This window comes from Heterobasidion irregulare, assembly GCF_000320585.1.
Source record: "Heterobasidion irregulare TC 32-1 unplaced genomic scaffold scaffold_07, whole genome shotgun sequence".
Classification (NCBI taxonomy): Eukaryota; Fungi; Basidiomycota; class Agaricomycetes; order Russulales; family Bondarzewiaceae; genus Heterobasidion; species Heterobasidion irregulare.
The window spans coordinates 1,493,047-1,519,193 of record NW_009258203.1 but is presented as its reverse complement, the minus strand read 5'-3'; the positions used below and the strand labels follow the sequence as shown (position 1 = coordinate 1,519,193).

The following is a 26,147-nucleotide window of genomic DNA, read 5'->3' as shown; positions in this document are numbered from 1 at the left end:
GATGAACAGTTTTGTTGTGCCTTCTGTTCTAGACTTTCATCTTTGAATGTGGCAGCTAGTTCCTTTAGGAATTCCTTGAACGTTCCCCAGCTTGGTCTCTGTTGCTTTGTACTCTTAGAGTTCTCTGTTGAAGTAGTATTTTTGGACAAACAACAAGGCTGTTTCTTTCCTCATGTATAATAGTACCATCAGGGTCTTATTCATGTCTGTGGTGTACTTGGTTGGGTTGGCCAGGATGTACATATGGCATTCGTAGATCCATTCTCGGTATTTGGACCTGGTCCTGTCAAAGTCTTTTAGCTTATTTCCTTCATCTGACATTTCGTTGTTTGCATTTGTTGTTCCTGCATTTGGCATTAGGTCTGGGTTTAGATCCAGATGTCTTGGATTGCTTGGTCCTGGTGTCAGTTCTGGGTCTTCTTCATCTACAGGGGTTAATACTCCTGCCAGGATGACTTCTTCTTCGATGTTTTCTTTGGGAATGTTAACTGGTGTGTTTTCCTTAGGGATATCGATTGGGGGTAGTGTGGGTTTAGTTCAGGTCGGGATTGTAACTATTCTGAGAGGTGCTTTCCTGTCTTCCCAGGCTACTAGTGGAGCATCAATGGGTTTTCTGCTATCTGGTCCTCCTACATAAACCCAGATTCCTTTTGAATTTCTTCTGATAGCTTGTCCAAGGTAGACATACGAGTGTAAGTGTTCCAAGTAGTCAGTTCCATGCATAACTCATCTTACTTCTCTTCTCTTTCCTTTGGAAGTCGTGGTGATTCGATCAAGAGAGCCTACGCTAGCCTCAACCTGATCAAGGTTTGAGGATCAAGGCAATAGCAGCTCTTTCTGGCCAGGTACCGTAAGGTATTGTATAGTAAGTAACATCAAGTGCAATTGTTTCAGTCGTACCTCCACTGAGTTGACTACCAGATAGAGATATTCTACAACCTGAAATGACCCACACTGAAGTGGAATCACCTAATTGTTTGCTCAAAGTGTATAGTAACTACTATGGTCAACGGTTGCTTGTCTTTTGGGACTGCCTAGCGCCGTATGTATGTAGCCGGTGTTTTGCTATGAAAGGAAATGCAAAACTGGGGTGTGGAGTAGGGTTTGGGGTGAGGCTATCCAGATGTCACAAACAGCTGTTTGGGACGAGAGATTCCTAGTCCACAAATCAGTATAGACACAAAAGAGGATGATGGCGAGGTTGATGGATATGAAGAGGCAAAGCTGATTAGACCAATGCTTGAAAATCAGGGAAGACTGATAAGCAGTAGTTCCTAGATTGGACAGAGGTGGATAGCCTAAGGCTTCCCTACTATGCCACAGCTGCTATAAATATGTACAAGCAAGAGCACAGACCAACTAGCAGTGGATCAGGAATGCGAGGTATAGTCAGGAGAAAGGTCCTATGTGTCCTTATACAGATCATGGGAAAGGCAAGAAAAATACAGTAGGCAGTTCATAACAATTTGCTGGGCCATTACTCTTTAGTTACCCTAGGGAACCCATCTTAGTGCTTATTGCACATAATAAGCCTGCTAGCTTGACATAATGTCTTGACTTTGGTTAGTGTTTCTAGCAGCTATTCATCTTTCTTGTTCTTTTTAAATATATATTTCTTAAGGTCTTTGTCAATTATAGTAAAGCCTTCTCATTCAGTTGCCCTAATGTGAAAGACTTGATAGGGGTCTAGGATATCTTTTGTGGTTATTGCATTGACTTTTGTAAAGGGTTTTCAGATCATTTTCATTTCTCAATTGAAAATTTTGGGTTCCAAAAGTGTTTTGCCTAAATTGTCAAATTCTATCCTCTCTTTATAGTCTGGACACTATAACAGATTATTAGATTTATTGGTGACTCCCATTTTGTGCATTAATTTATAGTCAAAATATAAGAGAAAGAGTAACCATCAAGCTTGCTAACAGTTTAGTTTCTAGCTTGAATGGGACCATTCTAGATTCTTGTGATCCATTTAGATATCAACCAGGTTTTTGGTGCCTTCTAAGTAGTGTTACCAAGCTTCAAAGGCTCAAACAATAGCTAGCAACTTCTTATCATAGATGGGATAGTTGTGTTCTGTAGATAAGAGTGATTTGGAAATATAGGCATAAGAGTGCTATTTTTTATTAGATGTGACTTGTGATATTACTGCTCTAGTGGTGAAGTTGGAGGCATCATATTTGATATAGAAAGGGTTCCTAGTATCTGGTATAATAAGTACTAGAGATTCTCTGAATATCTTCTTGAGTATCTGAAATACTTCTTCATATGCTAGTGTCTAATCCCAGCTATGTTCCTTCTATATTAGCTTGAATAGTGGCCTAGCTATTTTCAAGTAATCCTTGATGAATCTATGATATAAATTAAAAAATACTAAAAATGATTGTACTTCTTTGACCTTGGTAGGAGTTAGCTAGTCTATAATACCAATGGCCTTTATAGGGTTCATTTTGAGGTATTTTGTGATTCAAATCATTAGGTCCCTCAGGATGTCTATACTAATATACTAATAGAGCAGTACAACAAATACTAGGTACTACAAGACATATATAATATGATATCTAGTATTGTCCTCTAGAGGGCTGGTATAACTGATGGATCATATTATAATTAGTAAAGGGACTTAATAGGATTGAGGGACAGTATGGTAGTAGGCTTAGAGCTACATAGATATGCAAGCTATCATATACCAGGTTAGTTAGATGTAGATGGGTAGCACGAAAGTCAACACTAACTGAGAGAGCAGCAGTCTTAGGATCCTTTTAGAACCCATTCCAGAGTAGCATATAAGGTTTATAAAATAGGCTAAGGGACTTAAGTCTATTTTCTTTGTTCTAGTATAGTCTTTATACTATACTCTTCATTCTTAGATAGTTTTTATACTGTCTACCTTTGTTCTATCTATATCTCCACATATAGATATCTATTATATTCCCTGTATTCCCTTGTAATATAGTGGACTTTCCATTGCTTTATTATATGACCTAAGGAGGAACCTACTACTTTTGGGGCTACTAAATGAGTAGTTTATAATACTAGAATAGACTTTTCTTGTCCCTACCTTGCATAAAGCTCTAGCTTGCTGCCACACCCTCATTAGAAAAAAGCTCCATATCAAATTAACCATAGTTAAGCATAAATATAGCTAGATTTTTACCAATTACTATTAAGGATTTTTAGCTTACCCTCTCTCTAATCCTGAAATTATAAGATCCAATTAGAGCTAATTAAAGCTAATTTATCATATGGATTTTTGAAGAAATATCAACTAATCCAGTCTTATGATTCCTCTACTATTACTATACCTTTAATCATAGAGTATCTATAGAGCTCACTAATCAGACTTAAGTCTTATCTTGTAATAAACTTGCCCATCACCAGAGTTGAACCAACAATCTCATACCTGTACATCCAGACTACTGCTCTAAACTACTGAGCCACAAGGTCTAAGTTATTTATCTAGTAACCTAAATATGATAGTATAAATAAGACAATCTTAACATTTCTGATTCTTATACATTCATCTTTTATTTATTCTATATATAAAGGGGTTAGTAAATGCTCTAAAATTTAGGGCTTTTGATATTTGAATTTAGGCACCAGACAATAATATAGTAAACTAATACAAAATAAATAACATACAAGATTGTAGCACTTACACAATTTGGATTTGAAATGTGTAAAGTTGTAATTGGGTTGTAGATTCCAATAAAATTGTAGTAGTATAAACAATGTCATCTTTAATTGCAGATTTGATTATAAAGTTGATTATGGATGCTATATTTTAATTAGCTCAGATTAGCATTTGGAATAATTAGATCTAATTAAAAGAGGAGGTTTTTCTAGATGAGTGTCATATGATAAGTAGCCATTAAATTGGAATGAGTGATAAACACCAAAGACTGCAAATAAGTATAAATGTCTTGGACTTTCTATGTAAACTCCTCTGAAAAAAAAAATTATCAAATTGCATTGTGCCATCAAAGATGATAGGGCATCTAAATAACCTCAAAGTAGTCCACATAGGAGATTGTGAAACTTATAGTGTATGTCTAAAATATAAAGGGAGTTGTTGCCTAGCACCAACACTAATACATGTAATTGATACATTGAGGGACCATAAGTCTGAGCAAAGCTAATAAATATTGTAGACCATAGTAAACAGAGAAGACAAATGTCCTGGTATGATAGAGAAGATCATCAAATAATGTCTTTGGTGTAAAGGATAAAGGTGTTGATCATGGAACTGATATCTATGAATGTGATGATGTTGTACAAATATTGTGAATAGGGGTGACACAAATGTCATAACATTGTGGAAAAAAAATAGAGATGATATATAGTGCAAACTTAGTTGTAAGCTATCAAAACTATTGGCCTAAGCACTGCTGTGTTTGGTCATCCATATTTCTAGTGGACTTGACAGACTCTGCATGTTGACTATTAGGTAAGAAGTCACAATGACTCTTTTATTATTGAGTGCTTGATAGTATAAGATCTTTTGACTGGATTAGCTGTTTTGAAGCCTGTGGTTTGCTCCATGATCTAGTACTGGATTCCCTAAAGGGTTATGTTATACTTATATGAAGTTCATAGAAGGAATTTATAAAAGCCATTATTATACCAACATGGGGCAAAAAAGCATGTTAGTCTTGTGTATGACTAATATGCTCTTAGCAACAAAGCCTAATGGCACCATTTAGTTGTGCTCAGTAGACACAATCAATATAATTTGACAGGTTATCCATATTTTTAAGCAACAATGAAAATGTCTGGCCTACAACTTGAATACCACTGATCACCTCTGTGCTATAGAAGCAAGAGACTTTGATAAACTGTTTCCTAAGAAAAGCTAGTAAAAATTTTGGCAAACAGACATTGGTAGTGGTGAATAAGACTATATTGGAAGATAGCATGCTTGTAGAGGAGTTGCCTATGCATAAAGATACAGAAACATTGCTCTTTGCTAAGAGTATGGCTAGAGCATTGATACCTTGCACAATATTGCCATGCTGTAGCCTAGACTGAGGATAAAATACATCAATAGCTATGTGTCTCTTTTTCCAGATATAATTAGGAACTGAGACTTATTGTTCATTTAGTATAGCAAGTATAGCAGTGATCAGTGAGGTGAGAGTATTAAGTTTCTGTTGGAGGCTAAGTTTTTTCTGCGTATTATCTAAGTTTAGTGGTGTTTGGTAGGGGACATTGGCCATCTTAAAACTCCTAGTGGCAAACTGCAGGATTTGAGCAAGTAAGGAAGAGTGGTGAGCACTATATTGTAGAGCTTACTAATGTAAAAGTAATAGAGATTAAACAAGGGAAATATGTAATTTCTAGCTTGAAAAAGATTATGAGACACTGGCCATGATAAGATAATAACAAGTGACCATGAGCAAGAATGGCTGTATCAGCAAACCTACTAGAATCCCAGATGCTCCAAGATGCTTAGGTCATCTAGCTGGCTAGATATCTGTATATGGCCAGATTTATACAGATAAGGTACTGAGTGCTGAGCACTGTTCTATTTTTATATTCAGAGTATCATTAATTACAGCCCTTCTGGGACCCATACCATAGGTCCTAAGGAAAACCAATCAAGACAGACTTTATGCTAATGGATTTACTTCATTTATGTAAATGGAGATGCTATAACTGCCTACCAAAATCAGGATTAGACCTCTGCTAGAGTATGCTGGCACCCCATTTGAGCTTGATTTTTAGGAAATGTGAATTATCATGTTGACTGCACAATTTTTCTAATCAACTTCAAGACATGAGTACAAGTCTCTAGGAGCTCAAAGCTTGCAGTAATGAGACAGATCTGGGAGCTCAAAGCTTGCAGATTCTTATTATGCTTGGGCCTCTGTCATTTTGAGCTCTGACTCCAACTCTCATCACAAATCATAATAGTTTCCTACAAAGAGGCTAGAATAGCATTATCTGAATAGAGGTGCTCAACTCCTAAAAGAGACAATCTTTCTTGTGGGACTCAAACCATAGACTTGTCATCTGCCTTATAGTTATTTTGGACCCACACAAACACTGCACCAGACCAATTGGATAAGTGGCATCTTTTTGTTGTATGAAGCCATGCCCATGCCATAACTAGTGAAGTCTAGTCTAGGCTGTTTCCTTGAACTATAACATGTTTCTGATATATCAGGACTTTGTATTATTGTATGTTCTTCTCTATAATTATACTATGGCAGGAACTTCCCACAATAGATATGTTGGTAGGAATCCCATGTTCTTTTCTCTCCACTTAACACACTTGTCCACTTCTTATGCTAAACTTTTTTTAATGTCATTTATATGCCTTGACTAAGGTATGCATAAGTATGTGTGTAATTCATCTGATCTAATCTTTGTATACCATGGTCAACTCTCAAAACCACCACAACATAGCTTTTGCTTACAATTGCTTGCCTTAGAATGTCAGATGTTACCATAAATACATTTGCTTGGTATCAATCCTATTGGTTATTGCTGCCAAGATAGTCTATTACAGACTAGCATTGCTTCATGCACCCCCTTCAATAACAGGTTTGAATACCAATTTTAAGCAATATTTGGTCACCTGTTCTATTGCCCACCTCTATGGATAAAGCAGATTATCATAGCTGCAGTTTTCTCAAAGAATGATGCAAATACCTTTGTTATTATATCCAACCCTAATGACTCTGTACAGGGGGCCAACAATTATTTCAAAAAGTGGGGTTATACATTGTACATTATTAAAAGTTGTGAGTTACTCTGGGATGAGAAGAGGGGGATACTGGAAGAAGTGGTGTAAAACCTACTTAAAGTCAAAGAGTTAGTTTTTTATTACATTGTCAAGACAAGAAACTATTATGTCATCTAGATGGAATTTTACATCTCAAGAACACATCTACATCATTGTCTAGCTCCTTAAAGTGCTTTGGGCACAATGCCAAAGTGCATTCCACAGCATTCATTTATTGGAAAAGGCAGCCTATAATACAGCCTATAATATATCAAGGTATCTTATAGTAAACAATTATCTATGAAAGAGAAAATAGGCTAAAATTTTTGGGAGTTGGGGGATATGTTCTATATGTACAGGATCAAAAGCTTGCCACTCCCACAGGCTTCATATGACATCTCACAAAACCTATTTGCTGCCCCAAATAGTATTTATTCTGACCAGGATTTGTAGAGCACCTTTTCAACAACACTGGCTTGGCTTATAATAGAGCTGGGGAAGCTCAAGAAGGTGGGTGAGCTGGTAGGCAAAGTTACTGTAAATATGTTTCAAGACCTAAAGTGTGCCCCTAACAATGGCCCCCTCTATATGGTCAAGCTATGCTTGCCCTTTATTATAGTCCTAAAAGTGATTTTTATACTATATAAAAACAAAATCTTCATTTTGTCAAAGCTATTGACAAATGACTCAACATTTTTAGAAGACTAGTTGGGTTATATCCACTAAGCTGACTCTCTCATAACCTTACTCCATATGCTAGTTTCATCCACTGCCATGGACCAGTGTGTTTATTATATTATTGTCATGTGCCATTCTGAACAAAATCAAATTGTTATAGCTGCTATTGATGCTAATCACCTAGAGATAGTGTTAGAGCAATAGAAGAGTTATTGGCTAGTGCAAGTTATTTCTATTAAGTCTGTCCAAATTCTCATAGTCCATTTCCATACCAAATATAGTAGTGCTGTCTCCATTTCCATACTATATCGACAATATCTTGTCCCAAAATCAGATGATAACCATTACCCTCATATGCTTTGTCTTTTGGAGCCTTGGAAAAAAAACTCTCACTAACACTGTAGATATACTTTTTGGCACTATAGATGCACTCACCCTCAATATAATAGAGTGCATTGAATAATTTATCAATCATTATTGGGGTCATTATAATGGCAAGTCCAAGTGGACCCAGTCCAGAATACTCAAACTAACTGAGTGGATACAAGGCAAACTATCTATTTTCATTGGCAATTGCCACTATAGGAGCAATTGATGCAGCTTGATGTCTATGGAGGGATATGATCTCAATGTTGTAAGAGATCTAGGGATCACAGATATCATTTAATTCTTATAGGTATATATTGTGTATATACCTCACAAAGGACTGATCAGAACTGTTCACAACAATATGATTATTGGTATCAATAAGAAATTATGCATCTATTGTGCTATGCTGTTAAACCTATAAGCTTTCACCCACAATAAGCCAGCATTTCTATTATCCATTAGTTTTGGCAAAGCACACTAGACACTATTTCTAGTATACTTGCCTATTTGGATCCTACCTTTCTTCCTTCAATTGATATAATGAGAACTGTCTCTCTACCTTCATAAAATACTGACCCAGGCCCCTTACCAAAATCTTGTGGCAGGCAATAGTCCTCACCCTAAGGAAAGAATCACCCTTAGACCATGGGTATTTAAGCCACTGAAAACAATAAGAAAAAAAATAGGAAGGTATAACATCAATGAGTTATTAGAGGTGGTCCTCTTTACTAAGCATCTAAGATATCTACCTATAGGTTGGTCCAGTATGTCAATGACATTATACAGGACCACCTGACATAGCAAACCCAGTATAACCACTGAAAAAAAGTAAGATAAGATAGAACCAAAGTGAGACAGTCCAAAAAGAAGAAAGAAAGCAATCTACCTGCTTTAGGAGTGGCTATAGGGCCACTTCCAGTTATAAAGGTAAGTAACTGATGAGCCTGTAAAATTGGCACACATGTAGCATGTATGCTACCTCAACCAGAATAGCCACAAACAACACTATTTGTCTTGCAGACAAGTCTGTCATCTACTCTGCTAGTGTTGGGACTATGGTGTTTAGTCTGGTTATTGGAGATAAAAGAGTGCAGTCTGTAGAGTTCTCAAATGTCCTTTATATTCCTGATCTTGGTTGTAATCTCCTGCCTATGCTGTATTTGACTTAGCATACACATTTTTCAGCGCTAATAAAAGGATCTTCAATGCATTTCTCCTACATCTGGAAAACCACCCCCTTGTATTAGCTCTGGATTATATCTAATAGTGTCTAAAAGTATCTAAAAGTGTTAATAGTATCTAAAAGTGTCCAATTTCCTAATTGGGAGCAACACATTGTGAGCATTGGATTGGTTTCTGATTTCATGATATTAGCACTAATTCTATACTAAGAAGTCTCTAATTATTAGTAGGAAATAGTAAGTACTACTGCTCTATCAGTGAGAAGGTAAAGATGTGGCACATTCTATACTATTTTAGCACATTACTCTCCTTCATATATGCCTATATCATTATCTTGTAGCTCTTTTGCTGACTTTCCAGCTGCTTTTATAAGGGATATAGAAAGAGAGAAATATGCATTGATGCCCCTAGCCACTTTATTGGCAGCTTGGCAGCTGCCACAAGAGGCTATGAAGACCTAGGTACCTTGGCCTTGTACACAAGATCATTAAAGTTGTCATTGTTAGCTAATGACTGCTACTGGTCATTATAGGACACAACATGTGGGTTGGACTTAGGGATATGCTATATGCAGCCTTATAGACCTTGTCTATTAGTATAGTGGCTAATACTGTCTTATGCAGCACACAATCATCATCACTATTGATATCACAATTTTTAGCACTATTTATATTGTTTATTGCCTTGTTATACAGAAGATGCTCAAACTTGGTGTTTTCCTCTAGCTATTGGGCTGTGGAAAAGACAATCATGTTGGTATATGGTGCCAGAATGATATATTTGCCTGCCATATAGGAAATATATGCATTAAGCATATTAAGATCACCACCAACAATCTTGTGCTTATTTATATATAGGCATGCCATACATATACTCTTGTCCCCACCCTCTACCTCACTAGTAGCTATTTGGAAAACCCCTCTCTCTTATTGGATCTTGATTAATCATAATCATGTTTTTGATCAAATTTGCAAATTCAGGTAGCATTGTCTATACTAGTAGAGTCCTATTGAATATTACACTCAATCATAGTTTTATCCATTCTCAGTCCAAATTGTATAAGTGCCATAATTTATTTTTATCCTATATAAAGTGTATTATTGATTTTCTATTGGTTTATTATCTTCTTAGCTGGTGTTTAAACTAAATCCTGAAAGACCTGACTTTTTAGGTATTTATTGACCTATTTATTTATAAGATAGAGAAAAGATAAATATTGAATAAAATCAGAGATGTTAAGGTTGCCTATATTATGTCTACTTATTTAGATTACCAAGTTTATATCTTAGACCTTGTGGCTTAGTGGCTTAGAGCATCTGTTCTGGGTGCTTGCATACATGAAGTTGTTGGTTCAACTCTTGCAAAAGGCAAATTTGTTATAAGGTATATTCTGTGCTTAGGTATTCAACTAGTGCTCTAATAGACATGACTCTATAAGAAGGCTATGAGAACTGTAATGCTTGATTTATTATGATTTTTTCGAAATTTCAAGTTATAATCAATCCTAATGATTCCTAATTTAGGAAAATTATATCTAATTAGAACAGGTTTAGAGGGGGGGTAAGCTAAAAATATCTAATCCAAATCTTTTATAATTTAGTATAGTAGAGCATTAATTACAGCTAATTAGAGCTTAATTTAAGGGGGTGGTTTTCCAGATGTACTTGTAAACAGTGAGGCTCTACCACACTATGGTTAAGAAACAAAGCAATATTTAGTAAAATAATATGAAGGATAAATAAGGTAGATTATAAAAAAAAATAAAGAGAAATAGATTGACCTAAGACACTTAATAAGCACATACAATCAAGCTTACTATAAGAAAATATTGTGAAAATAAATATTAAAGCTTTTTTATAAGGTAGTGTGAGCCATACAAAGCTAGGGCTTAGCAGTGTTGGTATTGTCAAATATACCTTATCAACTAGCTGTGCCACATATGGGAATAATTATGAGAAATATAAAATACTACTAACTATGCTATAATAAAGACTATATCTAGCCTACTATTGTGAGTTTGTATAAGGGCCTCAAAGAATATTGCACAATGCTATGAGTTATTCCAAGCTTGGCAAGGAGTAGTAGAACACCTGTAATAGTGGTTTTAGAGACTCTGTGATCACATACAATTAGCTGCAAAATAGGGCAAAAATAGGGATTTTTGGCACTTAGAAAGGTAACATACTCATTAACATAGCACTAGCACTCAACAAGAGTAGGATATACAAGCTAATAGATATATGGTTAACAAACCCGCAAAGCTTATAAAAGATGCAGCACTAGTGCTTAACAAGGGTAGGATGCATAAGCTAGTGAATATGTAAATAAGGAGCCTACTTACAATGCCAAAGACAAGCCACTAACTATGCTAGAGATAAGCCTGCAATACATAAGCTAGTAGATGTGTGGTTGATATACTTTACATTTCTGGTTGTCTGGTACATGTCATCAATCTCACTATGCAAGCCTTATTCTATACTTAAAATAACTCAAGGTATTTTAATCTTCATAACTCTAAGGAACAAGTTTATAATCCAAATAATTGTGACAATCTTGTTGGAGTCATTCATAAAAACTTAGTTAAGGTTAGTATATATTGCTTGCTCCACTTTTACAAATAGGAATATTGATGTGTAATGCCAAAAACAATCTTTAAGCAAGCACAAAGATATATTTGCACAGATCTAAAGAATATAACACAAGAATGCCAATCTATTACTCAAGCCCATGCTATGAAATCAGACTCTTGGCCTTTTCTTGACATGCTAATTAGGTGGTCCTTAATATATATTATACTTGCTCAAGCCCTAGTTTACTCATTTATTTCTAAATTGATATTGGAAAAAAGCCATCATGAAAATAAGGCCAAGCTATTAGGTCAAAGACCTATCATATGTACTTTAATACACTAAAAGGGATTTTCTAGGCTATTTGAATTATGAGACTCCAATGAATAAAGACGATGTATTATCTTTGAGCTTATAAAAAGAACTTAGAGTGATTATCTGCTTTATCTTTAAAGAGATGAAGGAGATAATCTTCAAGGATTTCTCAATAGTCATCTGGAATGTGACTTTCTTCTCTTGTCCAACAAATGACTTTTGGGGGTATTTAGCTGAGAACTCAAAAGGTAACAAGCCCTCTATATGTCATAAAGACTAAAAAATGATAAGAGTGAGAAGATGAATCTAATGCTTTGTCAGACTATACAAGGATTTCTTAGATCTGACAGAGTTTATAAAGCATAAGCTAGGAAAATAGCCAGATACCAGGTATAGTGCAAAAATCAAGTGTATTATAAAGTGAATGAGCTAAAGAAGCATGCTTACTTTTTGACCTATCTAAATACATAAAGCTACTTTAGGGCCAGATCAAGATCTGGTCTATACTTCTAAAAGTAGACTATATATCTGCAAAGTAATGGGTATTAGAGATAATCTTTTTATAGTAAATGATCAAGATCTGTAATCAATGACAATACTTCATCATCAAAGTTCTAAGTATAGTATAAGAACCACCAATGTCCATCTATATCTAGTAAATTTAGGAAATAGGAACCAATCAGAGGCCAAATGTTATCTAAAGCATAAGTGTTCATACCTAAGCATGTGAATATATAAGTAGCTAAGTGTTTATGTGTCAGCATGTTGATAATTAAGGATCCCAAAACAAGTTATAACCAAATAACTTGACCAGTTCTGCCTCTTCACATGCTTTACACATATTAAGATATGGTTCTAACATAAGCTGAAGGCACTCTAACTCTTCCCTAATAAATGGGCTTACATTAAACTATTTATATCTCATCTATTAGTATATTTGGGATTGGCACACTTGTGTGTACACTTGTTCATGCTTTTTAATTCTAAAGTGGGCTAATAAGGCTCAACAACAGTTTTTATCTAGCTAATATCTATTTCTTTTGCTTGCTATTCTAGCTTTCAAAAGTATTTACTGTGCTTAAAGTATCTATTTTGAATATGAGAGATATACACCATTTCATGCCACCCTAATACACAATCAAGAGTTCCTATGAGCTCACTTTGAAAAGCAATATGTATATTATAGCAATGAGTTTGTTTCTTTTTTCCTTATTATAGCTTTTACTAATTTAGATCTAAATTCTATTTTGGGATCCATGCTAGAAATTATCATACTTTAAGAAACATTAGAACAGTTCCCTGTAAGGTAATATCCTTAAGAATATGACCAAAATCATATGTTCTTTTTAACTCTTTGAGACACTTGCTAACTTGTCTATTGATAGTTCCATAGATATTACAGAATAATATATCCAAAAGATCTATCAACTATCAAGTAGAGTAGTGTAATGCATCAAAGCAAAAATATATGCTATCGAATAATAAGGTAGAATCTTGTTTATTTATACCTTGATTAAGTCAGGCTTTTTTGGAGATAATAAAATCTGTTCTTGTATGGGAGTGAGAATTCAATAAGTATATTCATAGTGAGATCAAGGATAAGCTACTATCTGAACTTATACTAATAAAGTGGTGGTCAGTAAGGACCCTTATTTCCTAAGTTATTTTTAGCTGCTTCATTCTTTTTATTATAGACAAATGTCCATAGGTATCTAGTCTGGACTTTGCTTGATTGAGACTACCAAACAATCATGGCATCTTTAGTATTAAGTGAATGTGTATTTTCAAGTGTTGATATTACAATCACCAAGTATCAAAATTGTCTCAAGGCTAATATTTTTGAGATGCTATAGGGATTAAAATATGCATTTAAGCAAAATATTATAGTATGTTAATAAGTATGCCACCTCTCTAAGTACTAATACCTCTATTTTTGCATCTCTAAATAGCATCCTAACCTTCTACTATTCATTAGAAATGTGACAAGTGTGAATAAAGCATTAAGTAATAGATGGACCTAGTTTAGGAGTGACCAATCAAGTTCTAAAGGAAGAGGTGGTGCTGGAATAACTGAAGGGGGAGCCATAGAATGAGCAACAATAGAAGCAGCAGGTTAAGGAGGTGCTGGGTCTGGCACAGAATAATCCTAATTGATAGGAGTATTTTTCAAGTGACTAGTAGGAGAATGAGCATCCACTTCCCTCCCCAGAACTGGCACCAGATTAACATTAGCATCCCAAAGACTAAACAAAGATAAAGGAGGAGGGGTGGCAGACTGGGTATTTGCAATAAAATTGCAAGTCCTAGGAAAGAATCACTTGTCAAAGTCTGTCTTCTCAGAGATAATAACATTCAGAGTTGCAGGATTGTAGAAATTCCATACCTTATAGCTATTAGGGTACCTAATAAACATGCACTCCCTCTGGCCCTCTAAAACAGGCCCTCTTTGATGATGGTACTAATTATAGTAGAGGTTTCTCAGCCATGATACCTTCAATATGTTGTGGCAATATGGGATTTGATACCCTGGGATTAAGATGCCTATCCATATATGACCCAAATTCATCTCTCTTGTCTCTCTTGTCCCTCTACACATACATATAAGCCAAGTAGCCCTAGACCCACAAGTGTGAAATATTTAGTTTCTTCCCATAGACTATCTCAAATAGTGTCTTTCCCTTCAAAGTTAATATTCAAAGCCAATTCCAAATATACACATAAGTGGTCAAGGCCTTGCTCTAAAAAACAAGTAGTGTGTGTGACTTTAAGAGCAATAATAGTGAGGGCCTCCATGATAGTCAAATTGGCCTGCTCTACTACACTATTCTGCTATAGCTAATTGCGCACTGTATGCCTCCTAGTGATCCTATGCTCTAAGCAAAACAAGTCTCAAACATTGAAAATATACTCTCCTCCCTTATTATCCTACAAGGCCAGAATTTGCTCTCTAGTAAGGTTCTCCACATAGGCCTTATAGTGCCTAAAGGCCTCAAATATATTACTTTTCAAGCATAGAGCATAGATGATCTTGAGATTAGTAAACTCATCAATAAAGATGATCCAGTAGTGCATTCTAAAGTAAGTAATGACAGGAAGAGGACTATAGAGATCAAAATGGATGAGTTCAAGTGGTTTCAAGGTCACAAAGTCAGTAAAAGAAAAGAGATGAGCATGCATCTTGCCAGAGAGACAAGGCTTACATATAGGGTCAAGCTACATGTCAGAACCAACCTGCAGACCAGTAACAAGATGCTCTTTGACCATTTTCACACTCTAGCATAGTGATAGTGGCAGGGACAATGATGCCATAGGGATTATTGAGGGGGAGAGTAGAAGCAGCACTAGCAGACTAAAAAACAATGGTGGAGGTGGTCCCTTGAAGATAAGCATTGTTGGAACCATCAGGAATGACTGCCATGAACCACACTGTGCCATCCTACATCTGGAAAACCACTCCCTTGTATTAAGCTCTAATTAGTTCTATTTATGCATAATTAAGAATGATTAGGATTAGATATTTTTAGCTTACCCCCCTTCTAAACCTGTTCTAATTAGACATAATTTTCCTAAATTAGGAATCATTAGGATTGATTATAACTTGAAATTTCGAAAAAATCATAATAAATCAAGCATTACAGTTCTCATAGCCTTCTTATAGAGTCATGTCTATTAGAGCACTAGTTGAATACCTAAGCACAGAATATACCTTATAACAAATTTGCCTTTTGCAAGAGTTGAACCAACAACTTCATGTATGCAAGCACCCAGAACAGATGCTCTAAGCCACTAAGCCACAAGGTCTAAGATATAAACTTGGTAATCTAAATAAGTAGACATAATATAGGCAACCTTAACATCTCTGATTTTATTCAATATTTATCTTTTCTCTATCTTATAAATAAATAGGTCAATAAATACCTAAAAAGTCAGGTCTTTCAGGATTTAGTTTAAACACCAGCTAAGAAGATAATAAACCAATAGAAAATCAATAATACACTTTATATAGGATAAAAATAAATTATGGCACTTATACAATTTGGACTGAGAATGGATAAAACTATGATTGAGTGTAATATTCAATAGGACTCTACTAGTATAGACAATGCTACCTGAATTTGCAAATTTGATCAAAAACATGATTATGATTAATCAAGATCCAATAAGAGAGAGGGGTTTTCCAAATAGCTACTAGTGAGGTAGAGGGTGGGGACAAGAGTATATGTATGGCATGCCTATATATAAATAAGCACAAGATTGTTGGTGGTGATCTTAATATGCTTAATGCATATATTTCCTATATGGCAGGCAAATATATCATTCTGGCACCATATACCAACATGATTGTCTTTTCCACAGCCCAATAGCTAGAGGAAAACACCAAGTTTGAGCATCTTCTGTATAACAAGGCAATAAACAATATAAATAGTGCTAAAAATTGTGATATCAATAGTGATGATGATTGTGTGCTGCATAAGACAGTATTAGCCACTATACTAATAGACAAGGTCTATAAGGCTGCATATAGCATATCCCTAAGTCCAACCCACATGTTGTGTCCTATAATGACCAGTAGCAGTCATTAGCTAACAATGACAACTTTAATGATCTTGTGTACAAGGCCAAGGTACCTAGGTCTTCATAGCCTCTTGTGGCAGCTGCCAAGCTGCCAATAAAGTGGCTAGGGGCATCAATGCATATTTCTCTCTTTCTATATCCCTTATAAAAGCAGCTGGAAAGTCAGCAAAAGAGCTACAAGATAATGATATAGGCATATATGAAGGAGAGTAATGTGCTAAAATAGTATAGAATGTGCCACATCTTTACCTTCTCACTGATAGAGCAGTAGTACTTACTATTTCCTACTAATAATTAGAGACTTCTTAGTATAGAATTAGTGCTAATATCATGAAATCAGAAACCAATCCAATGCTCACAATGTGTTGCTCCCAATTAGGAAATTGGACACTTTTAGATACTATTAACACTTTTAGATACTTTTAGACACTATTAGATATAATCCAGAGCTAATACAAGGGGGTGGTTTTCCAGATGACTACCTCTATGCATAGTTTTGTTTATCTCTTAATTTTACTGTCTTAGTATGATATTGCTCTTACTTTACCTTATAACATCATACTTGCTTTACTTACTTTAATTTTACTATAAATACCTACTTATAATTTTCAAATATACTAGTTCTAAACATTCCTCTATTTAGAGCTTAACTTTATAAGAAGACCTTGCTTATACTATACCTTATTGTTGTTGCCTTTGTCTTACTTGTCTACCTTTTGTACAGCCATTGTCTTTATTACTAGGGCCCTCACTGTTACCCTTAAAGTCTCCTTGGTTTGCACATTATACTTTATACTATGCTAATTGTATACCTTGTAACTTTGCATTACTACAAACCATCTCAATAATCCTTGCCTACTCTTTGCTACATTTTATGCAACATTGTAAGACTTTGTATATGTATCTTGTACCCTGCTTTGTGCTTACAAAAATGTCTCTTAATTTCTAGTAAAGTTAGCTCAATACCTATCTATATTTAGTAGTATGTTTTGTTGTGTGTTTTTTTGCATACAGAGCCATTATAAGTGGATTAGTGTCTTATGCTTTGTGGGCTTGTCAACCACATATTTACCAGCTTGTGTATCCTGCCCTTATCAAGCACTAGTGCTTGTCTCTTATAGGCTTTGTAGGGTTGTCTCTAGCCTTGTAAGTAGGCTTTTTATTCATGTATTCACAAGCTTGTGTATTCAATCCTTATTAAGCACTAGCATGGTATTTCTTGATTTATAAGCAGGTATATCTACTAGCTCACATATTTTATCCCTATTAAGTACTAGTGCCATATCTTTTTTTATAAGCTGGTGCTTTCTAAAGTGCCAATCTAGTGTTATAACCACATATGTTTTTAGTATTATTATGTATATGTCTATTTGATCTATGTGCTGTCATATAATAAGACACTTTAAAGTTAGAAGGTAAGAGAGAGTCAAATTAACACATACTAACCAATTTTAGAAAATTATTATCTAGACTAACTTATATTTTCTATCTTTTCCAAAGTAGCCTAGTTATTTGTTGTGGAGGGTAATTATTTTGTGTATATTATGGTACCAGTTTATCTTACTATGTAAAGCCATGTACCTAAGTTTAGAGGTGCATAATCCCTAAGAGACTAAATACTAGTATATTACAGAGTATATTATTCCTAGAAAGATACTATATATTAAGATCAGTAGTATAATGTGAGAAATACTTTTTTATTTGAAAGAATCTAAAAGACAAGTATAATAAAAAGATAAGACTGGGATATCAGACTAATATATATCAAACTTGGTGTTTTTAAAGCTTTCTTACTAATATAGGTAATATTTTTTGGCCAGATTAGACTTAGAACTAACTCAATGTCTTTTTTAGACTAATATAGCTTTAAACTTATCAAAAGATACTTGATAGTAATTTTAGAGGACTTAGTGATTAATAAAGACTGCTTTATAAGATAACAGTAACTTTTTAAGATAAGAGCAACTTTAGTAACATAAGCAATATTTGCTATTTTTAAGGCATATGCACTTCTCTTTTATATGTTTTTAAAAAGACTGTATATAAGACCTAAATTAGGGTATTTACAAATATATCTAAGTATTAAAGACCCCAAATTGAAGTATCCAGTTTGAACCAGAATAGAATAAGCTTTTCTAGATTTTTCTAAAATATAGCCTGGAATTATTATAGATTCCCTATTAGTAGCCTAAGTGGGTTTGGATTCTCTAGCCCCTTGATAATGTTTATGGCCATTCTACTTTATTTTCTATGCTTATTACATTATGGACTTATTAATTACTTGCTTTTATAGCTAGAAATAGCCCTATAGCTACTCTCAAAGTAGGTATATTAGCTCTTAGACTGTTTTACTTAGTTTTACCTTGTCTTACTTTGTTTTAGTTAGTTTTACTAGGTTTTACCAAAATAGATGGTCCTCTATAATATCATTGACTTCTGGACTGACCTCTAGGTAAAGCTTTTAACTACTCTACAAGGTAGACTATCTACAATGACTTATTAATATTATACCTTTCTTTTTTGTTTCTTATTGTTCTCTATAGCATAAATATCTATAGTCCAAGAGTGTTTCTTTTTTTAGTCTCTTATCCTCTAGACTACAGTTCTATTGTTATAAAACTTTCTTTTGGCACTCCCTCTATGCCAGTTGCTTTATTCTTATTATGCTCAATACTTAATTTTTTATTTGCTTTCTAAGCTATTATAAAGTATTTTGGTATATTAGAAAGCATATAAGATCCATGTGATTTTATAAGAGTCTAGATTAGCTTGGCTCTACTCTAGTCTTTCCTAGACTTCATTGTCTATTAAGATAAAACCAAGATAGCTTTGTTAATAAATATAAATACTTAAGTCCCTAGTAAGTTAAGATTTAACAAAAGACAATTATATATATCCACAAATATAAATCAAATGTCCATCCATATCCTAAGTATAAAACTAGAGCCAAGTAAGAATACAATGTCTAAAATATAAGGATTGTGTGATTTAGAAAAAAGAATAAATAAGAAATACTAGAATTAAAAAATATGAACTTAACAAATAGACATGGAAAGATAAAGTGTTCATAGCCTAGTAAATTAATGGAAGATTATACCTTTTACTCTTACTAACACTTACCTTATAATCTCTAAGATATCACTATTAGATATAAGAATATGTTTATAGTTAGAGCTAAAAAGAGCTCAAATATACTTATAAAACATGTGATATATTGCATAGCTAAGTGGGAAAGAGAAGTTAATATCAAAGGTAAATATTACCACTATAAACTACTATTTATTACTTGTTCTACCAAAAATAACAATATAATTATTTTATTATATTATTTTGGAAAGAACAATAGTTGTGAACTTATAGTTACTATCTAGCTTTCTTTGAATTATGTCTACTAAACCCCATTTTCTAATCAAAACCCTTTTTTTATTTTATTTAGAAAAGACACAAACTTTTATCAATACTCCTTTTACTAAAACTAGTGATAGTCAAATTCTATTTTTGGCAAAAAGAATCAACATCATTAGTAGCTCATTCAAAGGTAATAGAGCTAAAAGAATAATAGAAAAGATATTAACATAGTATGTTGATTTATAAGGGATGGTTATAAATAAGCAAGATAATAGAAAGACGGAGGATATATTAAGTAAGTTAGATTATGGACCCAATAAAATAATTAGTGGGTAAAGGTCTAGTAGTGGCTGTTAAAGCACTGTATGGTAATAGGGGTAGAATGATGATTAAGGAAATGTGCCCTAGAGTAATAAGCATGTAGGGATGTTAGCTGATATAATATAAGGGAGTAATATATAAATATGACTACTACTAATTTTGAATTGTCTTGCTTCTTATTTTTCTATCCTTCTTCACTGTTTGTTGCTCTGGTCTAGACTTACATAGTAATTTGTTCTTATAAAACTATCTTAGAAATTACTCTACTAAAACACAAACTTGGTTACATTGTGACAGCATACCACCTATTGCCAATTAAATAACAAGGATGCAAACTCACTAAATTTGACAGTCCTTGCAATCCTAAGTATATTCCATGCAATCCCAAGTATATTCTATATCTTTTTATAGCAAATATCCAAATTTCTCTATCATAGTGCCATTGTTGCTTGTGTTATCAATGTTACATGTCATATCTACTCCTAGATTAAGCTAGGTAGTTGTAAGAAAGTTTTTACATACCTTTTAAGTGATAAAAACCTGCAAGGCAACCTTATATAGAGCTTGACCAAGCTAGATGCCTAAATAAGACCTATATATCTACACAAATCTAATAAGAGTGCCATAGGACATTTACTTACTACTAGTTGTAGACACCTTATCTAGTAAATAATGATGGCAAAATAAGAGTTGATATTGCTAGCTTGCCAGCCATTATAAGTAAAGAAGACCATACTAGTAACTATGCTGCTCTAGACAAATATCAGAACCTATTAGCATTAACATAACCATAAATATATGTTAAACTGCTTCTTCAAGCTACATAAGTGGCTTATATACCACTTAATGATTTTCTTTTGTATAATCTTTTAGCTAGGGATTTTAATACTAGTTAAATTAAATTTTGGAAACTTTCATATTGAAATGCACACAATAGCTAACAAACAGGTCAATAGCTTGGAAAGAAAGTTAGATGAAACCCAGAAATAAACCTAGCTAGTCAAAATAAGCTATTCAGTAGTGGCTTTCCTCTATTCTTCTTTTAAATAGGACCTTGGCTTCTTGACAGATTGAACATGGTTATCTAGTAAGCCTTGCATAGGCATTGTGGCAGAATACTTAGCCTTTTAGCAGTATTTCTAAGTATCATATAGGAACATTGATAAAAAGCCTGTTTTCTTGTACCACTTTTTATTTTTCTCTTATACTAGTTGAGTTTTCATTTGACATTGATATTCACAGATTATATAACAAGTATGTAGCTTGAAGGTATTGACAACTTATCAATAAGTATATAATAATTCTTTGCTTTGTTTGCTTTGTTTTTTGTAATAAAGATATTAGGCTATCTTATTTTAGGAAAGTATACTTAGAACTTTCTTGACTTACTTGCACAAAACACAACCATAGAATTTTATGATGTTTTTATTCAAGTTTTATGATTATATATATTAACAAAAAAAACTTTATATTAGTACTTTTATTAATACTTTTCTTATTGCTCTTGTTAATATCAATCTTAATATGCAATAAATCCTTAAGAAGATTATCAACATTACAAGTATTAGCATCTAGAAGAATAACAGCTAATCAAGCTAATTATGGCTTATTGACTTTACCAATTGTTTATTGCTTTTTACTAATAATGCTTAGCTAACTATTTAAATTCAGTAATATTGGGCAATAAAGAGGTCACCTACTAATTCCTATCTTAGGTCCTTTTATATTAGAGTCCAACTTTGAATTACTCTTAGACCCTAAGAGCTTTTATAGAATATAGATCTTGTCTATATTAGTATTATTTTAATTAAGGAGCTTCTAAGAAGGTTAGATGATATATGCTAGACAAGTGCTTGACATGATAATAGTGCTCTTATAATAGCAAAATACACTATGTGTCTTTTTACACTACAAGTTTTTATATTGGAGCTCAAATATATTTTTATATTTAGGGACTTTATTTATTATACAAGCCTGGGCTTTTAAGCTAGGCCTGAGCTTGCAATATACAAAGCCCAAGCCCAAGCCATAAGCCTATAAAGATTGGGCTTTGGCTGGCTAGGCTAATCCAATATAGGCTAAGCTAACTTAAGCCTTAAAGCCTAGCCTAGCCAAACACTAATTTTCCAATATTATCTTTGCTTTTGCTACTATATGTGCTTTGGATAGTATTGTGACTTAACCTATTGGGCCCCTTAGGGTATCTATACTGATAGAGAGCATAATAGATACTAGGTGGCTCCACATAGAGTATATAATGAGATATCCAGTATTGTTCTCTAAAAGCCAATATAACCAACTAATCCCACTATTATTAGTAGAGAGAATTACCACAGGGTTATAGGATTCAAAATAGTATCTAAAGAGAGTGGAAGGGCAGTATCTCACGTGGCAACACGTGAAAACCACGTGAGAACCCGAGCGTGAAGCGCGAGGGGCCAAACCTGACAAACTGCGGCGATAGCCGCGGCGAGCGCGAAGCGCGAGGCTAAAACAATTACTTTATTGGCCAAATTATTAATTTCTCTTCTCCTGATTAAAGCATTTTCTGCACCAAAAATCCAAAAAGGGAACCTGACAAAATATGACAAAATCCATAGAGCACAAGGCAAAATATTCTGACTCTAACCATCAATGTACCTTATATTTTCAACTCAATACCTGCTAAAACTATGCATTCTGTGTATATGTCTTTTACATTGGTGGAAAACTCTAGGAACATTACTCAAGTTAGATTAAAATGTCCAATAACCTATAAAAGAAGTGCAATGAAACTAATAGGAGCACATATAACAGGAGCACATACAATGAGAGCATATGTAATGGGAGCACACACAACAAGAGCACATACAACAAGAGCACATATAATAAGAGCACACATGATAGGAGTATGGGAGCATACATAATGGAAGCATACACAATAGAAGCATACACAATAGGAGCATATGCAATGGGAGCATATGCAACAAGAGTACAAGCAACAGGAGCACATGCAATAGGAGCACATGCAATAGGGGCATATATAATCAAAGCACATACAACTAGAGCACATCTAATAGGAGCATACCACACATAATGGAAGCACACCCAACTAAAGCACATCTAATAGAAGCACATGTGATGGGAGTATACACAATAGGAGTATACACAATGGAAGCACACATAATGGGAGCACACTATATGTAATTGGAGCACACTATATGTAATGGGAGCACATATAATAGGAGCACACCTAACTAGAGCATATCTGATAGGAACACATATAATGGGAGTACATACAATAGGAGCACACATGATGGAAGCACATCCAACTAGAGCATATCTAACAAAAGCACACCACATACAACAAAAGCATATCCAATAAGAACATACCCAATAAGAGCATACCCAATGAGAGCACACTCAACAAGAGCATACCTAATGAGAGCACACTCAATGAGAGCACACCCAATAAGAGCACATTCAACAAGAGCACATCCAATAGAAGCATATACAATAGTAGCATACCTAATAGGAGCACACACAATTCAAGCACGCACAATGGGAGCACATATGACAGAAGCACACATAATAAGAGCATATACAATAAAAGCATACAAAATGAGAGCACATGTAATAGGTAATCAAGTCACAAGTATATAGCCAACAATAGATTACACACAGACTACATACAGACTACACTCAGACTATAGGTAGCCTATAATCAATGCATAGTTTGCAACTAACACGGAATATTTCAATCCTCATAGTCATTTAAAACTAAACTACAAAACTCAGATTCAACCCTAACCCCAAGAAATACTATTAAGCACTGTGCAAGAGTCGCGAAGCGACGGGTCGGAACTCGTGTATAATAGGCTTAGGGCTACATGGATACATGTGCCATCACATTTTGGATTAAATAGATGTAGATGAGCAGCACAAGAGTTAGTACTAATAAAATAGCAGTATCTAAAGGATAACTGAGGGAATATACTCAGAAAATTCCAGAATATATCCTAATGTAGTATATAAGGCCTATAGAATAGGTTAAGGATATTTAGTCTATTCTCTTTGTGCCTGGATAGTCATTATACTATTCCTCTTTATTATATTCCCTTTATTTCCTTGTAATATAAAGGACTCTTCTATTCCAAACTCTATCCACTTGTATAACCTAGAGAAGAACCTACTACTCTTAGGGTTATTAAATAAGAAGTTTATAATATATAGGTCCATAATATCACATACTATATCTATTGTGTTATCTAATAAGATGTGTTTATGCTAAATATATTGTCTAGCAAGGTTTAACTAGTAGAAAATAAGGAGGTAACTATGAACAATTTATACATATAATATGATATTAGGTTGTATTTGTTTACACAGAAAATCAGTTTGCACAAAACTTTATTGCAAGTACATAACTTAGTGTTTGAATACACAATTTTGTCTTATATATATAATACAAACCATAGTTTATATATGTTTTGTTTTTATTCTTGTTTTTATTTTTACTTTGTAGATCTTACTCCCGATGTTAATGTATAAGAGGTTATTAAATACAATTGTTTTGCTTACCTCTAAGATTAAGAACATGTATGTTTATATTTTATATTGCCTATATCTTATACATAATATTGAATGCCTTCTAAGTATATCTTGTATTATAACTCTAAGCATGATAAGTTATTTTGCTTACAAATACACTCTAATAGTCTATAATTAATCTTACTTTATGTAGCTATAGCTAAGAGGGATATAATTATTATGACTTAGCATAAAATTTATTTATTTTTCTTTTCTTACTTAATTATAAGATTATATACCATTATCAATAATTGACCACTCATATGACTTACCTACATAATACTATCCTACAGTCTATATTTAGATATACCTGCTTAAATAGTTATATAATACATACTTTCTTATGTTTAGCTATATAGTTTACGCACAAAGTAAATAGTATATATAGAGTAGTATAGCTAGCAATATATCCCCAGCTTTGAGTTAGTTTGATTTTTACCCTTCTAAGCTCCTCTACTTTTCTAAAATAGTAGAGTGAGTGTCTGAAAATAGAGAGTTATTGTTAATACAAGCTCAAAGCTCCTTATAATATTGCCCATTTCTTTTACTTGTGTTACTAAATGAGACTATCATGTCACTTATTTTCTTATTTCCACACTTGCATCATTTCTTATTATTATAACCTTTGACCTCAACCTCTTTATATAACAATTCTTATGATAGAATATCTATCTTATCTATACCCTTAGAATATTACCTTTATCACTCCTTTCTTATAGTATAACTAGGGTATGTACTTATGTATGATACAAACTCATATTTTGGTATCAAAAAAAACACTTGCAATATTATCTAAGATTACAATAGTAGATGGCTACTATATATTTTGCTCTAAATAGTTAGATGTGTATCTTATATAAAAAAGAGCACTTTGGGGTCTAGAATACTTCTGTCTAGTAGTTAACCTAGCTAAAATAGACTCTACAATATTTGCTTTGTAAACTGCACATAAGTAGTTACTCAAATTATATTATTTTAGAATACATATCAAAGAGTGTTGCCTCAATCTTATGATCTAACCAGTCTGAGCTAGTGTATTCTAATTGGTCACACTAGATTTCAAAACACCACAATCTTTATCCTATTTTTCTTCATATTCTAAACACACACTTTTTTCATCAAACCTTACTTTATTTATACAATCTTAACCTCCTTTACATAAATCAGTAAAAATGTGCAATGCCTGGTTTCACAAAGAGCAAGGAATTTTTTTTAACAAAGACAATAATTTCTAGTATTGTTACAAAAATAGAGATCTAGTTAAAGAATCAAAAACTTCAATGACTTACAATGAAAGAAGACAAATCCTAAAATCCACCTACTATTCCAGTTACTCCAGTTATCTCTATTGCTCCCACTCTTACTACTATCACCACAACTAGAAAAGTCTATGTTGCAAAACTAGAAAAATAGGATAAACAAGATATAGACTGATTCAAGTGCTTAATTAGGCTGTATATTATAGCCAATAAATAAGACTTTATAACAAACAAGAGATA

General features: G+C 33.7%; 1 protein-coding gene across 1 annotated transcript; it reads right to left on the bottom strand.

Moving 5' to 3' along the window:
* Nucleotides 1-14,865: 14,865 nt before the first annotated feature.
* HETIRDRAFT_17013 (uncharacterized protein) lies at nucleotides 14,866-15,048 on the bottom strand (the record flags this gene model as incomplete). The annotated part of the gene is made up of 1 exon (XM_009549605.1): nucleotides 14,866-15,048. A coding segment is annotated over one exon (183 nt), but the record flags the coding sequence as incomplete, so codon positions are not given.
* Nucleotides 15,049-26,147: the final 11,099 nt, after the last annotated feature.